The sequence below is a fragment of the Lolium perenne genome, chromosome 4 (genome assembly GCF_019359855.2).
Source record: "Lolium perenne isolate Kyuss_39 chromosome 4, Kyuss_2.0, whole genome shotgun sequence".
NCBI lineage: Eukaryota > Viridiplantae > Streptophyta > Magnoliopsida > Poales > Poaceae > Lolium > Lolium perenne.
The window spans coordinates 73,455,060-73,476,444 of NC_067247.2; the positions used below are offsets into that span (position 1 = coordinate 73,455,060).

The 21,385-nt window shown below is 43.0% G+C and overlaps 2 protein-coding genes across 2 annotated transcripts; both read left to right on the forward strand.

The window, feature by feature from the left end:
• Positions 1 to 1,389: 1,389 nt before the first annotated feature.
• On the forward strand, positions 1,390 to 10,023 carry LOC127293651 (E3 ubiquitin-protein ligase HOS1). The gene is made up of 10 exons (XM_051323294.2): positions 1,390 to 1,453; positions 2,252 to 2,642; positions 2,756 to 2,890; positions 3,049 to 3,218; positions 3,611 to 4,018; positions 4,118 to 4,276; positions 5,302 to 5,808; positions 6,956 to 7,087; positions 7,819 to 8,543; positions 9,582 to 10,023. The coding sequence occupies exons 1-10, from the start codon at positions 1,394 to 1,396 to the stop codon at positions 9,745 to 9,747; spliced, it is 2,853 nt and encodes a 950-aa protein (XP_051179254.1). The 5' UTR covers positions 1,390 to 1,393; the 3' UTR covers positions 9,748 to 10,023.
• A 6,254-nt stretch (positions 10,024 to 16,277) lies between these two features.
• On the forward strand, positions 16,278 to 20,375 carry LOC127293649 (CBS domain-containing protein CBSX3, mitochondrial). The gene is made up of 6 exons (XM_051323292.1): positions 16,278 to 16,432; positions 18,341 to 18,606; positions 18,683 to 18,764; positions 19,774 to 19,847; positions 19,942 to 20,002; positions 20,087 to 20,375. Exons 2-6 carry the CDS (start codon positions 18,349 to 18,351, stop codon positions 20,227 to 20,229), a joined length of 618 nt encoding a protein of 205 aa, XP_051179252.1. The 5' UTR covers positions 16,278 to 16,432; positions 18,341 to 18,348; the 3' UTR covers positions 20,230 to 20,375.
• The last annotated feature ends 1,010 nt before the right edge of the window (positions 20,376 to 21,385 follow it).

A 21,385-nucleotide genomic window follows, 5' to 3' on the forward strand; every position in this document is an offset into this window, starting at 1 on the left:
CTTATGTCGTAGTACATGATATACTTGATTAGTACTTTCTCTGTCCCAAAATGTAATGGTTATTCGACCTTTTTGATAATCAACGTACAACTTTACTATGTTTTCCACTTATAATTTTCATAATACAAAATATAAAATAAAATTATTTTACAAGACAAATACAGCGATACCATTTATATAGCTTCACTCCGAAAAACTTCCGTATAGCCAAAGTTGTGCATTGAGACCATGTGAAGTCAAGAGCGCCTTTTGCACTTTGAGATGGAGCAGTATAACCATATTTTTTCCAATTGCAACTTTTTTTTGCCAAGACATTCCAATTGCAACCTGGCAGTTTACCACAAGGTTACACAGCTTTTGATGAAAGGTCAGTGGCCTCTTGAGTGGTTCTGGCATTGGAGCTGGCCTATCACACTTTACATAATCTGGAAAATATTGCTCCCTCCGATCCATATAAAGTGTCCCTCGGAAGTGTACCTAGTGACTTTTAACATGGATCGGAGAAAGTATATCAAAATATCAGAACTATATCGATAAACTGAAATGATGGCAGATGAAATCCATCGTCACTCAAAAACTTGAACAGCTGAAAATTTCCCTACATCCCTACATACTCCCTCCTGCCTATTTTATGTTGCGCATAATTTTTCATGCAAGTTAAAATTTGATAAAGAATTTAGATAATAATACAAGGATCTACTATGACAAATGCGTATAATATGAAAATATATTTTATGACAATTTTTAAAGGGTGTGTCTATGTCTCAGTCAACTGAGAATTTCTTAAGTCTCAGTCACCTCAGAAAAGTGCAACTGCGGTTCAAAAAAATGTGCAACTCGGATCAGTTGCACTTTTTTGACAGAAAAGTGCAACTCAAGTGCATTTTTGTGATTGACTGAGACTTAAGAAATTCTCAGTTGACTGAGACATAGCAAAACCGTTTTTAAAATATTATTCTTTTGTTATATATATATATGTTTATATTTTTATCAATATAGATGATAAAACTTTACGAAGTTTGACTTTGATCAAACCTTATATGCAACACATTTTGGGCAGGAGGGAGTATTATAAATCCAAAAATTTAAATTCCTGCTAAATCTTTTTTCTTTTTGCGAAAACCCCCCCAGCTAAATCGATTTAATAGAACAACCCAAACCCCTAGACCTAGGCGCTTCGTTCCTTTGAGATTTCGCGGAGCGCCGGCTCGTCTCGTCTCGCCGCCTCACCCAGCCGAGACTGCCCAGTAGGATTTCTCCTCGCCGATCTCGCCGCCTCCTCCTCCGCGGCTCCGCTCTCCCACGCCGGGGCGCGCCCTCTCTCCCGGGCGCCGCAGTCACCCGGAGCCACAGTTGATGCGGTAGCAGCCCGGCGCGGGCCGTGGGTGCGCGGATGGAGGCGCTCCCTTCGTCGCCGAGGCATCCTCCCAAGTACGGCAGCGCCGCCGTCCAGGTCCGTACTTCCGCACCCCTCTCCTCTCATTCCTGGATTTGGTGCTTGTTCGTCTCTGAATCCTGTCCTAGACTAGACTAGAGTCCACTAGTTACTACTCTCCACAACAGACTCCGGCTCTTCTCACAGCAACAAGCTACTGTAGTAATTTACTTACATGGTAGTGCGCCGAATCGGTCAAGGGCAAACAGTTTTGGTCAGCACCGGAAGACGTTGTGCTATGCTAGCCTCACATTGCTGGTAGATGGTAAATGTAGTCACCAGTTAGTAGTAGCAAAGGACTACATATATCAGCAAACCACATGGCTTTCTTACTAAACTAGTGTGGCTATGCCCTAAGGCTGGACATAATTGTTGCACAATATCGTAGATATACCACCAGCTAAGCTCAATTCCTGTGCGCCTGGTAGTTTTTACAAAGGGGAACGGCTTGCTTAAGTTGCAGCGATTGTCTTCATCATTTCATTTGCCTGTAGCCGTAGTTTTGGATTTGCTGCGGGTACACGATCTCACACGATTCCGTTCACATGCCAAGCAGCAAATCTGTGCTTTAACTATTTGGGTGTGCATGTGAATTCAACATTTCATTTCTGTTTGTTATATGTATCTCGTAGTGCTCATTTACTAATCTGTATGTTGGCAGTTAGTTAAGTGGGTAGAAGTATCAACTTTTACTTTACTTATATGTTTGCCGCTCGAATGAGGCCCATATAGGGTTTACAAAACATAAGTGCATTTGTATGTGGTAAAATGCTCCCCTATTGCATAGTTGCTGAAAAATGAAATTTATATTGGCAGAATGCTTTGGAGCAGTTGGCGACCATTGATCTCATTGAGCTAAGCAAGGAGGCTAGAATTGAGCACTGCCGTGCAACTAGGGACTTGAGTAGCTGCGGCCGCTATGTCCAGCACGTGCTGAACTCATGCGGGCACGCCTCGTTGTGTGCTGAGTGTAGCCAGAGATGCGATGTCTGCCCAATTTGCAGAAGTCCGATACCTGATGATGGGAATAGGGTGCGGCTCCGCCTCTACCACAAATGCTTGGAAGCCGGGCTCATCTCTAAGCAGCACGATGAAAGGTTCCAGGAGAGAGAAGGCCACGGTGATCCTGTTAACATGGATGTGCAGCGGCTGCATTCCTTGTTTGATGTTGCGCTTCAGAATAATCTGGTCTCTCTGATTTGCCACTGTATCCTCTTTAGAAGGTTACTTATGCTTTAATTTGATAAACACAGTTTCATTGTCATTGTTTATGTGGTGCCTTTTTTTTTTCTCCTTCTGTTACCTTGACATACAGACCAGATATTACCGATGTTTGTTTGGATGAGAGTGCTGTGTCAAGTGATCCACTTCTGGCTTTTCTTTTGGACGAGGTGGTCATCAAGGACTGGTGCAAGAGGGCTGTAAATGCACTCGTATCAGAGATAGGCATGATCTGTATCCACCAACATTTAATTAATCGGTTCTAGTTCCAATTACAGATTTTTATGTCTTTTTACGAGCCTTGCATCTCTTGATGCAAGCACAGACACGCTTGTTGAGGGGGAGGTAAGGGTTATTCTTATATTGTTTGTAACACCTTGACCACACCTTAGATAGATCTGGATTAGAGATAATGAAGTCTAAGTTACCCCAGCTGCAGAAGCTTGCAGTTCAGTTGGCAGGAATTTGCAGCGTTCTTGAAGCTATGATCGCATCTTTCAGAGAAGCAGCTCACGTAAGTGATCTGCATCAACTCATTGAGAACACAATGAAGGCAAAACAGGTATTGTTTCTTAACTTCAGTGCTGGGATTTTATGTCACTGACTCGCTGTCAACAAACCAATAACAAACCCTAAAACAACAAACTATAAGTAGTTGCGAATTGCTATAGGACGATTATGCTGGGAGGTGTAGTTTCATTGAGCAGTTTGCTTCTATTTATGGTGTCCTACGAATGGATTTGGATACATAGATCATGTAAGACTGGAATACGGATAGCTGCAGCAACATTCATCCCTCTTTATCCTCTCTTTCCCTTTTAGTTTCTCCAACTCATTCATGTATGTCGACCATCACTTTTTTTTACTGAAAGATTTTCAAAGAAAAGTAATTAGATATTTCTTACACTATCATTATTTCTTCATGAAGTGTTCATTTTGGAGCTTTTCCTACAGCATTTGGAAGCCATGATTTGGTGCATCAGGCATGAATTTCTTGAGAAGATTCCCTCTCGCTATGCTAGTTTTGCAACTTGGAGTGCTGATGTGATTAAAAGAAAAACATATGCAGAGGAGCGACAATGGCCTGAAGTTTCTGGTAAAACATCAGGTTATGATGAAGCCAACCAGGGTATACTTTTCATCGAGCAGGCGCTACAAAACCTTGGGACTCAACAAAGTTATATTGATAATGAGGAAGAGGGGGAACTCACCTGTTTGCAGAATGAACAATCATCATCTATGTTCCGTTCCATAATTGATCAGTCTAATGTCAATAGTTATCCATTTAAAAACTTACGTGAGGTAGTTGATATACTCTTTCTGAACGGAGGATCTGACATGGTGGTTGCAAAACAAGCAACTGTATCCTTTTCTGTTATCAGATAGCGAATTTTACATTTACAAGGTTACTTGCAAAAATTTGAAAGATGCTACTTTTTCTTTATCCTTGACATTCTTTAGTTCTTATACTACATATTTGATCGGCATTGGACCAGACCAGATTCAGAATGGAGGTATCTTGCGGATGATTTTGCTGCTACATTTGGCATCTCTAGTAGAACTTTGCTTGAATGCCTAGTGTTTTGTCTTTTGGATGATCACTCTTCACAGGCTTTGGAGGTAACTGTCACACTCGTCTTTTCTGGACATGATGTTGTTACTTGTTACTATCGCTGCATGCGTCGTGCAAATATATAATCTATCAATGTTGCCTTTGCTTCCAAGTCATTTATCTGTTCTTATTGTGCTTGAGAGTTTTAACAGCTATTTGAGTGATCAACACCTCTTTCCGAATTACCTGCCTATCCTATTTGACCAAAGATTCACATTATATCTTCCTTGGTCACAATTGCTTCAAGCTTGCCTTTTGTACAAAGACCCTTTTGGAATAATTGGGCTTCCTAGTCTTCTTTGAATGCTGAAGTGCAGTTAGTCATGCATGTTTAATGGGATCAGATTGTTTACTTGGAAGTCAACTAACTAAAATGCCACTGTTACATATGTTTATTTTATCGTTCTATGAAGTTGCTTTGGAGGACAATATTTTGAAAAAGAGAGAAATAGTGCTTTCAGTAATTCAGCTGACAGGGTGCCATTTTAGCATACATCTATGGAGCCTGTTAGTATATCCCATAGTATTTCAGGTGTTTCCCCCTCCGTTATATATGCAAGTCATGTATAGTTCTGCATTCACTTTTGGAGTCTAATCCCCTGAAATATAACTTGCTTATTTGTGTCAAATACATGATCTGAACTTCTTGATTTGTACTGTTGTTGTGGTAGTGGCTACCATTAACCAAAAATGATGCCCCTGCTAGGATTGTCGATTAATTTAGCAACTCGTACACAGTTTATATTTTTTTACAGTACTGAATAAGCATGTAAATCGAGAGGTGTGTTGCATTGGACTGTCCCTTTAGGTGCTGCCTTCCTTTTCATCCACCCTTTGCATTGAAGTGTTGTTTATGATGCATGCTACTTCAGTGTTTAGAACAATCATTTGTTTTCTGAATTCCTGCGGAATCCCTCTCTCCACTTATGGTGCCAGTGGAACTTGAGTTCTGCTTGTAAATACTGCAGCTTGCTTATTCACTTGTTACTGATCTTGTATTTGAACTTTGTGATGCCATCTACTCTGTGTGCAGGAGGCATGCTCTCTTCTTCCTAAGATTTGTAGCAAGGAAACACATCCAAAGATAGCGCAAGTTCTTCTTGAACGCCACAAACCTGATGTGGCACTAGTCGTGTTAAAGTGCACAGGGTGTGATAGCTTCTCCGCTGCTGCAAACATTGAGAAAGATGTGATGTTATGTCTTAGTGAGGCAGTGACTGCACTTCGTGTAAGAATTGAATACGGCCATGTAACAGAAGCATTTATGTTCCATAGGAGCTACTGCTCTAGGGTAAAAGAGCAAAGACCAGCAGATACGGCTCATGTTGAAGATGTTCACATAAATTCTTGGATGTATCATGTTGAGGTGATGATGACTGAGTTTTGTGATATCTGCATTGATCGAAACATAGTCGAAAAAATGATTGATCTGCCTTGGGATTCTGAGGAGGAGAAACATCTTCACAAGTCCCTCTTTGATTCTTCTCGTGAGAGGCCCACAGGGCCATGTGGTAGCCTTCTCGTTGTTTTCTACCTCCAGGTAAATGGTCTATATGCCTGAGTGAACTAAGGTCTTCAGGGTCATGCTTACATGATACTATACCTGTATGATATCCTGGTGTCATGAAATTATCATATGATTCATTTCTCATTTACTTACATGCTACTTCATATTACAATAGCCACTTACATCTTTCAGCTGTCAAATGAACAAACATAACAGTTAGAATTCTAAGTGGCAAAGCCTAGCTACTGCAGCATATTTTTCATGAATACAGAAGTTCCTGTATGCTATTGGATAGTAGATTTTGTACATGCGGGTCTTGGCTGTAGTTTGAGTTGTAGGTACTTATGTGTATTGAAAATTCTCGAAATAAGTATATATGTGTCCCATGTTAGAATTTCTACACCTGTGAAAAAACCATGCAGAGTGCCCTGAAAAAAATCAATAGATTCAGTTTTTTTTTTAACTGTGGTGTTACAACGACTTGTCTTTCTTGTTCTGACGCATTGCGTTGCAAAAATTTGTTTAGGACTTTTTTGCATTGCATTTAATTTTTGCAGGTGCACATGTTCTAACATAATAAACATCTACTACTTTTTGCTAGAATTTGTTTTTAGATGCAGAAGTACTGAAACCATAAACTTAAGCATCTGCACATTTGCAAAAATGATTCTTACTAGTTTGTACATGTAGAGATACTATCTGTATTCGAATAATATAATGAGTAAAGTATTAATCAGTGGCGCTGTGATGTTAGAAGAAGTGATAAATTGGAAGTTCGCACCCAATGTGTCTCTTGTCTGTACTCTGTAGGAGTCTTTTCTTGCCCCGTACAGTTTCTATTATCATGCTTTATGGAAATCTTAACATTTGGTGCGTAAAAGCAACATTCATTTTGTTAAAACTTAAAATAATTTTATGATTTTGATATTGTGGCCCTCCTCTTTAGATTTTTGTATGTTGCCTGTGGCCTCACTTTCATTTGCGAAATATACTCTATGTTTTTAATTGCTGTAGTCTAATTGAATTTGTAATAGAAAACTAAGCATTAGTGTTGTCAGTTCAATTCAAAGTACTACCATGAGCTACTGATATATGCATATATTTCCAAGTTCCCATCAAACAGAACACATCAGAAGCTAATTATCCAAGGACTTTCTGTTTTTCCTTATTGTTCTTTCAGCGTTATCGGTACTTGGAAGCATATGATGTTCATCGGAGCCTTCAGAGCTTTGAGCAAAATGTGCTGGAATCCGCTGGTGAAGAGGTTGCATCCAAAATCAGTACAATTGCTCAATGGAGAGAAGGTTTAGTGGTAAGTACTTCCCTACTATAGTTTTGTTTTGACTTGCATGTCTTGTTCTTCCTATGCTTTATCTTGCCAGGAAAAGAATTTGTGATTTGTTGTCTTCACAATATATGCATAGGAAATTGCTGGGACTTAATTTAAGACTTCTCTCTATGTTGCCATTTTAGAATGTGTGCAGTCAGCCACTTAAATGTTTGAAAGCTAATGTACAGAAAGAAATTCGCATGTGCAAATGTTGTTACTAGTTTGGTCATGATTTTTTTTTAATTAAATGTAATGGGTAATAGCTGGATCCCTCCATGACCCTATCTGGCCACTCTGTGGACCTCCAAACATGATATACTGCAACTAATACAATACTGCCTCCATTTGGAGAGACATGACAATTTAGAAAGCGTGTGATCACATATCTTTAACTTTGACTACTAATAATTTATAAAAAGCTAATTGGATTGATCACATCAAAATAGTACCAATAGATTTTCATGAAATATATTTTGACAGAATAGCAATCTCATAGTTGTTCGCTACATATCAAAAGTTACATGCTTAAGATTGCCAAAGTCACAAACGTCCTATATTGTTGAATAAAGAGAGTGTTTGTTCAACACAAACGTCCTATTCCTTTTGGATGAATGGAAGAAGCCTATTTTCTTCAACACCTTATAGGCTCTACCACATGATTCTTTTGAGGTGTCAACACAACACTCAGTATCGTTGTATATATGTTTTTACAGGCTAAATGCCTTGAGATGCTTCCTGAGGTCCAGAGGGAGGATGCGAGGGCCATCAGCAGTGGAGACCAAAGTCAATCTGCTATCCGAACCATGCAAACATCTTCGCCAGTTAATCCTTCGGTTAAATCACCTAATCCTGCCATTGGGTTGAGCTCGTCCTTCACCACTGCTCTTCAGAATAAGTCAAACCTTCTCCACCCCAAGAACATTCATGCATCGACTGATTCTGGTGCTCTTATCAGTAGTGTCCGTTCAGAGTTTGGCAGAAAGGTTCCATCTATTCTTCAATGTAGGCCAGTTCCCCCAGGGACGCCTACATCCAATATGAGGTCGACTGCAGGGATCATGTTCCCCTCTGTGGGCCAAAATGGAACAGGGACAAAAGAACTCGGGTTTATGAAAGGAGAGTCAGGTTTTAAAAAAGGAACCAAACCTGCTGGTCATGATTCAGTTCCTACGTATTTCAACTTGGGTGCTGGTGATACACCTATGAAAAACCAAGGAACAAGTTTGTCGAAAACTGAGCGCAACAAAACCACTTTCTTTCAAGGAAAGGATTCTGTCAGAAAAGGAGAGTTTGACTTCGGTGTACGTGCTGAGAAGCCTTTTATCTTAAGTGGCACCAATGCTGGTCAAAATGGCCACACAAAGGTATCTGAGAGTGTTGGATTTCATGAGGGTCATATGGGAAAAACAAAAGTTCCAGCGACACCGAACATTTTCAGGTACTCACTTTTCTGTGTGTGGCAATATCTTCAGTTATTGTTTTACTCGATGGTGCTTATTTAGTTACTATTAGTTGACACGGTAACTTCTGAGGTCTAATACGATTTGAAAGCAAAGTTCCATAGATCTAGGGTTTAGAGTGATTGGTACTTGATTGCATAACACTGGTTGGTAAAAAAGGCAGTTCCAGGAAATCATGGCCCATGGGTGGTTCCTGCGGGAAACGGTTTTTGCTTGCGAAGTTTAATTTTGAAGCTGACACCATTATCTGTGGTACTGTCAGTTTTAGTATTCGTATGATAAAATGTAAAATATATGGATGGTTTTACCTTTAACTTACCTGAACCTGACTGTGATGGGTGGTTCCTGGTGTTGTGTTTGATCTTTGTCCCTGGGCTGTCAAGGTGGGAAGTTTGGTGAGTACATCATACCTGCTAGTCCACTAGTGTGCAAGACAATTGCCAAGAATCTGGATACTTAGAAATTTTCAGGTAGATAACAATTTGCTAGCCTCATTGAAAGAAGTTTGCATGGGAAGACTAAGGGTTTGTTTTGTCACTGCCCATACTTTGTCACATTTCTGTGTCAGAGGTTTCGCAAACCAGGTTTTTTTGTGAGGACAAGTTTGGTGGCTACGGGCTTCTGGCAAAAGTTGGCTAGCAAATGGGTCTTATCACAAGTAGTTGGAAGGCTAGAAAAAGTACGTTTGCTACAGCCGTGACTTAGAACCAGACAGTGTCACGAAACTTCAAACTGCCTAACTTGCTGAATCAAAGTTTGCAGTGAACCAAATAGGCCTAGCATGGCTGGATTGATGTAAACCATCCATATGTGACCTAACACAGCTCAACATAGATACTGACCTCAACTGGTATGGCCTGCCATTGATGACATAGTTGGCCTTCACTGGTGGTTACCTGAACCTCCAAGTGGTCACAGTAATTACCGTGAAAGTTTTTTTTCACTGGGCATGGATGTCTTATACATTGATGAATATGATGGTTTAAAAATATCCATTTTTTCGCTCTTATTTGAAGCTTTGGCAAGAAGTCTTCTGTTGGTGAAGGAGCAGCTGGTAAAGGTGGGTCAAGGTGGAGATCGGATGAGTCTAGCGAAGATGAAGACGAGAAAAGAACTGGTGGGTACATGGAGAGTGGAGCTTCCCTCAAGACCCGAAGGCGACCGAGATTTTCAAGAAGATGATAGATCATCTCAACCGATCCTAGGATTCTAGCCACTTCAGGGGATAGCTCTTTCGTTTTTCCAGTCTCTCTAGTCCCCTCAATGTAACATGCATTTGTTCTAGCCGGAGGCGCATGGCCCATGTGTTTGAGTGAAAAACAGAGACCAATCTTGGGAATTTTACGCCGCTGTGGTCATGATGAGTGTTTGAGAGAGCTAGAAAATGGAAAAGTGCATACTTGTTGTATCGAGAATTTGAGTTAGTCAAGAGCTGTTTTGAGCACCTGATTCGTTTCTTGGGTCTCGCACAACATTCCTCTATGAAAACTTAAGGGATACAGTCTTTTTTTTTTTTGAACAATAAGGGAGACAGTCTTGTTGTCATGTTGTGGGATGTGCGTGTATTGCTAGAAGTAAAACTCCAGTAATTTGCACTACGTATTATACTACGGTGGATGATGTCGCGTGGCAACGGAGTTGGATGTATACGACGATGAGGTGGGCAACCTGGAACACGACAGAACGGATAGCATCCGGTACGTCTGAACCACTCAATCCAAAATGGAGATGGTGGTACTCTCGGAAAAAAATGGACATGGTGGTGGGTATATTACCACCGTGGTAACAGACGATGGGAAGCCCGAAATGTTCTCTCCTCCCACAACCGTATTTCAAGCTTCCAAATGCTACCAGAACAATAATGCGTTGGGTAGAAACTTGCTCCATGGAGTTTTGGTGACAACTTCTGAAAATTCGTGAACTGCCTTTTGGAACCTGGTACGCTACCGAAATACTGCGCGATATATACAAATGGTCATATTTAAGTTTCAAATTTTACGTGCATATTGCCGTATCCATTCTCTACATGCACGATTTTCTCGTAATTTATGAAGCTTGGAAATACGTATTTTCGTTACCTTTATTTCATAATGATGTGCTTTCGAGTTCAGCCGTGCTCCCGTCGAAAAAAATTAAATCCTCTGGTAGCAGACGATGAAATCGAAACGTCAATGCTGTGAAAACTAGGAAGAACATGTTGAGCTGTACGCATTGTGTCTGATATCTGTGCGCTAGCCCTGCGTGTCAGGCTAGTATACAAGTACCGTATCCATTATCTGTGGCTGCTGCCCTGGTGCCGTCTGGAGCGGGGAAGTCTGCGGCGCCATGGCAGTTCCTCCTGCCGCATGCGTGGACTCCCGCACGTGCATTGCCAGACCTTGCCACTCGGCTAGGGCCTCCAACTCCGACATGATGGTGCCCGGCCTGAGGGCTTCATCGTCGTCTAGGTTGAATGGTTAGGCGGGAAGCCCCTCCTTCTTCACGACCACCAGCTTCTTTTTTTTAAGGATACGTCATATCAGAATCAAGAAGAAAGGCCAGAAGGCCTAAGATACAACACGTTCGGGGCACAGACGCCCGCGCAACGCAACCCCACTACCCAGAGGGTAGCACACACACGGAACCGGACTACTCGCGGCATCTCCACTTATCTACTAACGCAAGAGAGCCTCTAAAAATCCCAGTGATTCTCCACATCTCCGCCTCAATGGCGATCGCTGAAAGCACCACGGCTTTGGAAGGAGCGGCCTTTTCGAACACAATGTCGTTGCGATGTCTCCAAAGACACCAGCAAACGAGGGCAACTCCTGTCCAGAGGTCGCGATCCCCTCCAGGTCCACTACGCTTCTCCTGCAGCCAAGCCACGAAGTTCGAATCCAACTGCGGCATCCAGTGCAGCTTTTCCCACCAGCGTAGGCAGGTTGCCCAGACATCCCGGGACAGCACACAACCCATGAGCAGGTGGTCTAGAGTCTCGGTACTCTGATCACAGAAGGGGCATGCAGCCAGCTTCTCACACTCCCATGCGAGGAGGCCGAGGTAGTTGAGGGTGTCATACCGTTGCTCCTCGCACACAATAATTCCGAATCAAAGTGCAAAAGGGCACACAGTTCATGTGAGTAGACAAACTATTATAGATATGTGTGATCACGCATCTTGTTGGCGGATGATGGCTTTCTTCTTCTCGAACAAGCCCTTTGTTCAGGCTCTATGATGCTTAAGTCGGCGAGCATGATCTGGTTCTCGTTCACGAGTAATTTGGCATCGACCTCAATGAACTTTGTATGTGCATTGCTCTCTTCAATTTCAATAGCCCTCTTTGTGAGGTCCATGAAGCTAGTATATGCAGCCTCTTTCTCCCGACGCCGCTTCTCATCCCTATTGACAAGTGTGTCCTCCTTCTCGGCCATCAACCCCGTCAAGGTGTCACTCAATGCAAGTGCAAAAGCATCACATTTGAGATCGGCCTTTGTAGCCTTGTGGCTCCTTGGCCGAGATGGAAGGACACCATTGCTTGGTCCTTCCTCTTCGAGATCAATGATCAACGACACATTGCACCCGCCATTTTTGAGACTCCGTTGCATAGCCTAGTTTCCACTTGGGAAACTTATTGAGCTCCCTCCAACAATGGACCAACGGGGTAGGACTTGTTTTCACGACATGTATTGATGTACTCCAAAGCAAGGGGCCACCTACACATATGCAAACCATTAGAGGTACCCACACATGCCAATGTGCATAGCCATATTACAAATGGCCGAGGTCTTACCGTGTTCGCGACGTCGAGGCCGCTCACAAGGCGCTGAAAGGCATGCTCGATCGCACTGCAAAATTTGTTGGTCTCAAGTTGGATGAATTCTCGTCTTGTTTGAATTGACAATCGGCTAGGACCGCTATGGATTTTGAAGGGACCAAGTTGCCTAGGCTCTTGAAAATCTTGGGTAACCTTCCTCCAACACGATTTTTCTTTTCGCTCGAGACACAGCAAATAGGATCTTAGCTAATTTCCAACCAAGACCGACAAATGCACTAGTCCTCCTTTAACGTGTATAATCTGGTTCTTTGGCTTTCTTTTGGTGCCTGTGTCGGCATCGGCCACATCGTGACATCATCATCCACAATGGTCGATTTACCTAGCGATGACTACATGCACTAGCACGGTGCACGACGAGTCCACAGACACATTTCCATCCTAATTTTGGGTCTGGAATACGTCGTCATAAACATCTCGATCCGTTTATGTCAGACTGCTAGCTAGGTTTTTCCTATCCTCCTATCACACCAGAATGAACTGATTTAGTCTATTTGCGTCGAGCCCCGCGCCTGAGGACCGAGATAGGTCAGTGTCGGAGACCATTCTTCCCCTCCCCCTCGGCTGACCAGGCCTCCTACTGACACGATAGTGAGCGGGCCAAGTGGCGGGAGTATTAGTGATAATAAAACACCCAACTTGACACGAAAAGATGCAGGAATCCCAGGGAATCCGTGACATGGTCACGCGGCCCCACCCTATCCGATCCGCACCCATGCTGGCCATGGCCAAACCCCACCAATCCAGACAGGACAACTACTGTGATTAACTTTACCTCCGCCAGCCAGTCGCAGTGTATTTCCAGCCATTTCACGGTCAGTTAACACGTCGGCGTCAGAGGAGTTTTTAGCATATAACAGCACTTGTTGGTGCCCTTTTTGCACCAAACCACAACCCAAACTTTTTGTTGCAAGGAACACCAATGTTTGAGTTAATTATTTGCATGGAGCACAAACACCCATAGTTAGCTACTTTAATGAATAATTAGATCGTTGGGCCCACTGTCAACAGACGTGGCATCACTTACTGTCCAGCCCGCCGGCCTCCGTCATTCACATCTAGCCCTATCGCCTACTAGCATAGCTCTTCCGCCTCGGTCACCTGCGTGATCCCTGCTGCACCTGGCCCTAGCCAGCCTCGGCTACTTGCCGGCGAGGAACCGCACAGGTCTCTGCCACCCCGCCTGAGGTGCGCTCCTAACCTAGCTGCGACGTCGAGCCGTGAGACGACACATCTAGGTGCAGCTCCACTGCGCTTGCGTCGCCCAGCCAGTCTCCTCCATCTCCATCCTCTGCGCGAAGCGAGCGAGCCTCCTCAGCCACCACGAGTCTAGTGCACATGCACACTATTTTAAACCTTGTTTGCACCCAATGCAAAGGCATCGGAGGGAAACACACGAGTCACTGAGAGTCAATTGATGGCCACACTCGGCACTCTCCTCCATATTGGCCAGCCCCTCGTCCTCGTCCGCTTGATCTATTCAGCCAGTCTATGGTCTCCGTCCATTTCCATGCCGTAGTTCACCGCAGTTCAGCTTTGTCCCCTTTCTCTCCTCCTAGTCGTCGGCATGCAGCTGCCACCGCCACTGCAATCTACCACTGGAACGAGGCTCCGTTTGTCGATTTGGTTCGTTCAACCGTAGTGGTTGCCACATATGTCCTAACAGTGGGCCCGGCGAGCTAATTATTTGTCAAACAAGCTAATTACACATTTTGTGTTCTGTGCAAATAATTAACTCAAATGTTGGTGTTTTTTGCAACAAGAAGCTAATGTTGTGGTTCTGTGCAAAAGGAGCACCAACATATGGTGTTATATGCTAAAACCTCGCGTCAGAGGGTCGCACATCACACGCACCTGCCCTCCTCCTCCCGTTCGCCATCCATCGCCACTTCTTCCTCTCGCAATTCCCCGGCGCGGCCGACGGTGTGCAAGGGCATCGGGACGGCGACGGCAGTTTTGTTTACGTGCGCCTGCGTCCTGTGACGCCGACCTGACCCCGACCCGACCGGCCGGGGCTGCCGTCGCCACCATCCGGTGTTGCTTCCTCTGCATTCCTGCCCTCGCAATTATTGTCACCGGCGATACCAGGCACACTGTTTGGCAGCACATTTTCTTCTCCTCTGCCTCTCTGTGTGCGCGCGCGGGTATATATGCGCTCGTACTTGTGCACGACCTCTGCTCTTTGTATGGTCGGTGAGGCCATATGCACCTAACGTGTGCCCACATCCCCACTCCTTTGTGGTGGGTACTCAAAACATTTTCAACTTTTACTACTTCCTCCGATCCACGATAAATATCTAAATTTAGTTGCGAACTAAATAATATAAACTAAAACCACAAAACTTATTATAGATCAGAGAAAGTATTTAAAATAAAATTGTTAAGTTCATCATGATGTGGCACGCACACACGAGAGTGGCCAAATGGAAACCAGGATACTGTTGCCGTTTTAAACAATTCTAAAATCATATTTCAAAATTTCAAGAATTCTGAAGAAAATCTTGGACATTGCCAATGATGTATCCTACAAGCGTGCAAAATTTAATGTGAAAATCTTTGTATTCAAGGCTACACAAAAAAAAAGGAAAAATATGATAAGTTTTATAGTTTTGAATGTGCATATTGAAATACACACATTTGTCAATTTTATGTACCCTAGAAGAGAAAGAAATTCACGTTGAGGTTTTGCACGTTTGTAGCATAATAACCTCCGTTCCAATGAATAAGCCTTGTACTCCATCCGTCCATAAATAAATGTCATAATTTTCTAAATTTAGATGAATCTACACACTAAATAGTGTCTACAGACATTCTCACAGGCTTTCATAAAACTAAGACATCTATTTATGGACAAATGTAGTATTATTTTTGAAAAGGCATACCATGTAAAGTTTGGCCAAGTTTTTACAAAATTATCAACATGAAAAACACAAAATCAATACGATTAGATACATCATGAAATATATTTTCATATGATATCAACATAATATCATTTTATTGATAGAATTTTCCAAAAAATTGTCAAACTATATTTGCCTAGACTTTTTCAAAAAGAACATGAGCGGTATTGAGTGGAAAAGAGGGAGCACAACATTGGCTAAATTTCAAGATTTTTTCCTTTTTAAAATTTAAATGTGATATTCAAATTCTTGACAATAAAAAGGTACATGTAGCTCGATGTCCATTTGTAGCTTCCGCACATACACTTGTAAAATTAGGTACAAATATATCACCAGTTCCCCCCTCGCCCACCCCTTCCTAAAGAAACCTAGCCTAAGAAAATCCAATTCGACTCACGAGTTCATATGAATCTGTTGTTTGAAAACACATTTCAAAGTGTCAAAAAACTTGGAAAAATTGTCTTAAATTACATAGTATACCGATCAGTAAGTTACATAAAAGTAAGGACAGAGAGTTTCCGTTAGCGGTTCATTTAGAACTTGTCATTTTGCTCAAACTACATACTTTCAAATTTAAGCATAAAAATATGGCACGGGCATACATCCGTGCATACTCTACGTGCAAAAAAATTGTTCGAAGTTTTTGAAATGTGATGCAACTTTTATTCTTCTAGGTGTTTATGATGATATTTCTATTTTATAGTATTTTAATCTACTATAATAATAAAGTGTCCTTTCTTGGTGGGAATATAAAGTGAGATCGTTGGCAGAGAAATACCCGGAGGAGTGAGTGCGTGTGTATCCTGTGATTACTGGCACTCCAGTTGCACTGAAATTGCTCAAGAAAGAAACTTGTACAACCAGCCTCGAGAAAGCGTAGCACTGAAACAAAGGCTTCGAAAGTCCAAAACAAAATGATAAATAACCGAAACAAAAGTGGAGACAGGCCGGTGTGGATAAGACCGGACTACTCACTCATCACATGACTCCACCTCACCTCGAGAGAGCGTGTGAGCGTCTGAGTGTCGCTTTAATTAGCAGGGCTCGTCACTCCCACCATCGCCTCCCAGCAGCACAAGTGTCCCTCCCCTCATCTTCTTCCTCCACCCGCAGCTCCTCCGGAAGCGAAGCGAAGCTCGGTCCCGCGGCTACGCAGGTAAAGCGGCCCGTCTCTTCTCCCCCTTTGCGTGGATCGATTAGTACTAGCTGCCTAGAGACGCGACGCTGCTGGTTAGTATTGGTTCTGATTTCTGAAAGAAACACGACGCTTCTGATGTGCGTCTACAGTGCCTGCTGATGCCATCCTGAAGTGAGCACCAAAGGGTCAGATGGCTGTACTTCCCGTGTTGTTTCTCTTGGTTCTTACACGATCTGTTGTTTTCCTCTCGTTTCTGCTAGCAGACTAGTTGTTCATCTTACCAGAAGAGCTGTTCAAAAGCTGGGCAAGGTAGGATTTTTTGTAGGAGGAACAGAGGTGCTTGATGTCTTCTGTTTGTTAGAGCTTGATCTGTTCCTTGTGGGGTTTCATAGTTTTTGTTTCCCTGTTCCAGTTAGCAAGTGTTTCGTAATTCTTAGTGGGCTGTTCGTACTAATCAGCTTATTTTGATGGTTGGCTGATTTCTTATCTGGATCGGTGAAGACTTGATCCGGATGTCCTAAAAAGTGCAGTTTGCGTAGTTGCAGAAGTAAAAGTAGGAGTTATTTGGTCCCGAAAGTTCCTTTGAGGCGTGTCACATCCTCTTTTGTGGTTCATGCGTGATTCGTTTGTCCATTTGATTCTTGCGGCGGCAGCGAGTTGATAGCACCAGATCGAATATCACGGGCACCCCGAGTGCATCGAGTTTAGTGTTCTGGGTGAAGGCGTCAGTTGGATTCTCTCTTTGTTGCTGATTCCTTATTGTTCTGATTGTGACATGAAATAAATGTTTCTGGGTAGCGAACTCTGAATATGGGCCTCCAGAGATGTCTAAAGATGTTATTATGTTAAACACATCACATCAAGTAGGGTGGACATATTGGTAGTGGATTTCTCTAAGAAATACTACGTCAAAACGAAACTGATTAATAGGTAGGACATGCCACATGACTATGTCGACGTGCATAAATATTCAGTTCTTAACAGATTATTATTCAACCAAAAAAAAGTATAGACTAATTCAACGAATTTTCTGCGCATAAGTTTCCTTTTTCCAGTAGTACTACACTACTACTTATCTCTCTACTGGCTAAAGTATAAAATGGTAGATAAGCTCGACATCCTTTTCACTGCATCAGCCTAATGTAAACCAGTTCTTTTTTGATGTGGCGTTCCCTGTGGGATTGAGATAGGGTTGTTTGTTTATGCGGAATGGTGAGACAGCTGCATTATTGTTTCCTCGCACTGTGTTGGTCAACAGCCATCGTTATATCATATGTTTATGAGCTAGTGTCTTTGCTTTGTCTGACGGCCTCCTAAGTCCTAAATTTTAGCCAAGCCCGCCTCTAGTCCTGTAATTTGATCCTCCTATTGGGCTGTGATTTTAGTCTGTACTGTGGCTTTTGCTGATGTTCCCAGAAGGAAATATCTGCAGTGTAAATTAACCTGTGAACACCTCTTTTTTACTGTCACTTGTGTTTCCTTGAGTCATGACGGGTGTTGGCAGAAACTTGGTTTCAGTCTGGTTGTCGTGTTAGTGTTACCTCCACTATTTCTGCTTCTTTCGACAGTTCAGTTACGTGCCATGAGCGTAGCCCTATCTATTTCCGTATCTAGTTTACCTCCTCTTCACATTATATCCAGTTACTGTTCCCCAATAATGTGGTTACCTACTACAAGAGTTGATCTGCTTGAAAGAACAAAATTTTGATATTATTTACTAGTTAATTTTTGGGTGTTAATTTTTGGGTGTTAATTTTTGTGGATTTATCAAGAATCTGGGTTGGTCTATGTTATTCAAATTTTGAAATTTTAAACTATTTGGAAAATCTCCGTTCTAACTGAAAAAATAGTTCTGTTATATAGAAGATAGTTACAGTCAATCATTTTCTCCATTAAAATGATTTTTGTGTGTGTATGATCTGACAGATAAGAAAATGCAACGCGCAATTCAAGCTATTGGATCACATGGCAGTGTGCTCAAATCTGCTGTTCTGAAACACATCAGTGTTGCGAAGCCTGCTATGCTGCCTGCTGTGTTTCCGCGTTTCATGTCAGTGTCATCTGCTCAAATAGAGGAGAGTGGATTTGAGAGCGGCACTATTGCTGATATTCTGAAGTCTAAAGGGAAGAGTGCTGATGGATCGTGGCTCTGGTGCACCACGGACGATAGTGTCTATGACGCTGTCAAATCGGTATGATTTCTTACTGGTCATATTACTTGCTACGTATACAATTTTTAGGCTTTGAATGATGATAGAGTTTTAACAGATGACTCAACACAATGTGGGAGCTTTGGTGGTTGTTAAACCTGGACAGGATAAATCAATTGCTGGTATCGTCACTGAGAGAGGTAAACTGCTATCTAAACTCTGTGTGATGAAAAAAGAATAAAATATATAACCACGTGCTAAAGGAATAAAGGATAAATACTATTGCTAACTTCAATTTTTACGCTATATATTATCTGGCATCCATTATTCTTGGATTAAGTCCTTCTCTTCTGCATAAAAAAATGTCTGAACACTATTTCATGTTATATAGAAAAAATAAACAGCATATTAGGAAGATAATGGCCGTAAGTAAGAACGTTAGAGTGAAGTTGCAAATGCTTGATAACAGACAAAATCACTTGTTTTTACATGAATTATAATTCTGGATAATGAAGAGCTTTAGGATTGATGAATAAATCTCATAATTTTGTATTTAATGCATCATGCACAAAAAAACTGCAGATTGTTTGGCACATGCCCACGTCTAGTAAGTAAAACATACACATGAAACTATATGCGGTAGTATTCTCATGCCGCACTGCAGTCACCAAGTTTACAGTGAGTTCCCAATAGAAAACTATTAAGTTGGTTTAGGTTATGTCCAACAGTTCAAGGGATATTTCAGGTCTGGAAAGGAAGTGTGTGCTTTGAACCATTTATATTGTGCCCTGAAATGGTCGAACTTTCATCCTGGACCTCCAACTACCATAGGCTTAGACCCACTTATTATTGTGCTCTTAATGGTCGAACTCTGATCGTGGACCTCCAGCTACCATATACAACCCTTAACTTCTTCGAAGTCACATGAACTTTAAGGTTTGCCAACTTCATGCCCACCACTTTGACACTCACAAAGTCACACAGATCTTGGTCATTTACCTATTATCTCATTGAGCCATCATCCGAATGCATAATATCCAGGAATAGTATCAGCCAGCATCTCAGTACCTACTCTGGTAAGATATATGAAGATGCTCCTGAGAACAAAACGAACACACATGATCAAAGAACATGACAGCAAACATGTCCAGCTTGTAAGCAAGATTGACCTATGTGACTAACACTTTATTCTGATACTTGCCTGTTCAGATTATCTCCGGAAAATCATTGTGCAGGGTCGATCCTCCAAGTCAACGAAGGTTGGAGATATCATGACTGAAGAGGTAATTAGTACAGAACCTCTAGTTGCACGCATGTACTCCATTGACAAATCATCATTTGCCGCTGAACTGCATTGACATGTCATCATTTTGACAGAACAAGCTGATCACGGTGAAACCTGACACTAGAGTGCTACAAGCAATGCAGCTGATGACAGGTAACTCATGAGTTCTCTTGTCAATGGATACGAGATGTGTGTAAAGCACTGAACTTAACTAGCCATGCCCATCGCTGTTTGCAGAAAAGCGTATTAGGCACATCCCAGTGATCGACAGCACGGGCATGGTGGGGATGGTCTCCATCGGTGACATCGTCCGCGCGGTGGTCAGCGAGCACAAGGAGGAGCTGAACCGGCTCAACGCCTACATCCAGGGAGGATACTAGGACCCTATCCGGCCAGCGTTCGCTGGGCGTCCCTTTGAACTCTAATAATGATCAGGGTGATGATGACGAAATGTAGGCCGTGTTTTTCTGTAGACAATGGCCGTTGTTGAACTTATATTTGTGTGCGATTTTCCCCGCTTTGTTCATGTTATGTGTATATCGCCGCGACTGTGGATCGATTGGTTCCATAGCCAGCGTGCAGACTGCAGACCATCTCAATCTAGCAGTAAGAGACGCTGAATAAAGTGTTGGAATGTCTCAAGACAGGATACCGAGTTTCATTTCTTTCCGATGTTTGTTGTTCTAGAGATGCAAAATCTTTTCGGTGTATGAACGCTTGTGAACTGGGACAGCATGCTTGCGTATCTGTTCTTGTGAATAAATCGTCGATTGTGCTCGAATGTGTTTTCTGTTCTCTGGTGACGACATCCCAGTTATGTGCTTTTGCCTATGCTTTTCCACCAGAGGACTGAAGAACAGATGAAAGAGTAACACCGCCTGAGCTCTACAGCTTCATCGGCAGGAGGACTCGGAAACGAGCGCATTGTTTGATATTGGTTCATGTCGTACATGCACAATGGGGCTTACCGATTTGCTGGGTGAATGAGCACCACGGAGCAAATATGAATGGCCCCGGAAGCGCAGCAGCCAGCAACAACGGAGCAAATATGAATGGCCACGGAGCATCTCCAGTTGCGTCCCCCAAAGCAATTTGAGGCGCGTTGGACCAAAAAACGGTTTCAGCCGCGTCCCCCAAAGATCAATTTTGTCCGGCGCCCCGATACGGTGTCTGGCGCCCCGAGGCCGTCCCCGTCCCACAGGGGACGTACCGGGCACGCCGGACACAACGAAAAGCGAGGCGTGGAGTGACGGGCCCCCACATGTCGGCGACGTGTTGCATAACCGTTGATTCGCGCCTTTTTTTCTCGTCGCTTCTTCCTTCCCGCGTCTCCCACCCCTCCGCCGCCGCCGCTGGATTTGCCGGCCGTTTGAGCGTCTGATCTCTTCTGAGAGTTGGCGCCGTCGCCGCGGCAGGCGCTCCCGCCGGTCGTTCCGCCGCCGCCGCTTGGCCATCGCGTCCCAGAACGAGGCGTCGAATCCGCCCCACCTCCGCGCACACAAGGTGCTCGACGACTTGCCAGGTAGGCGCGGTTGG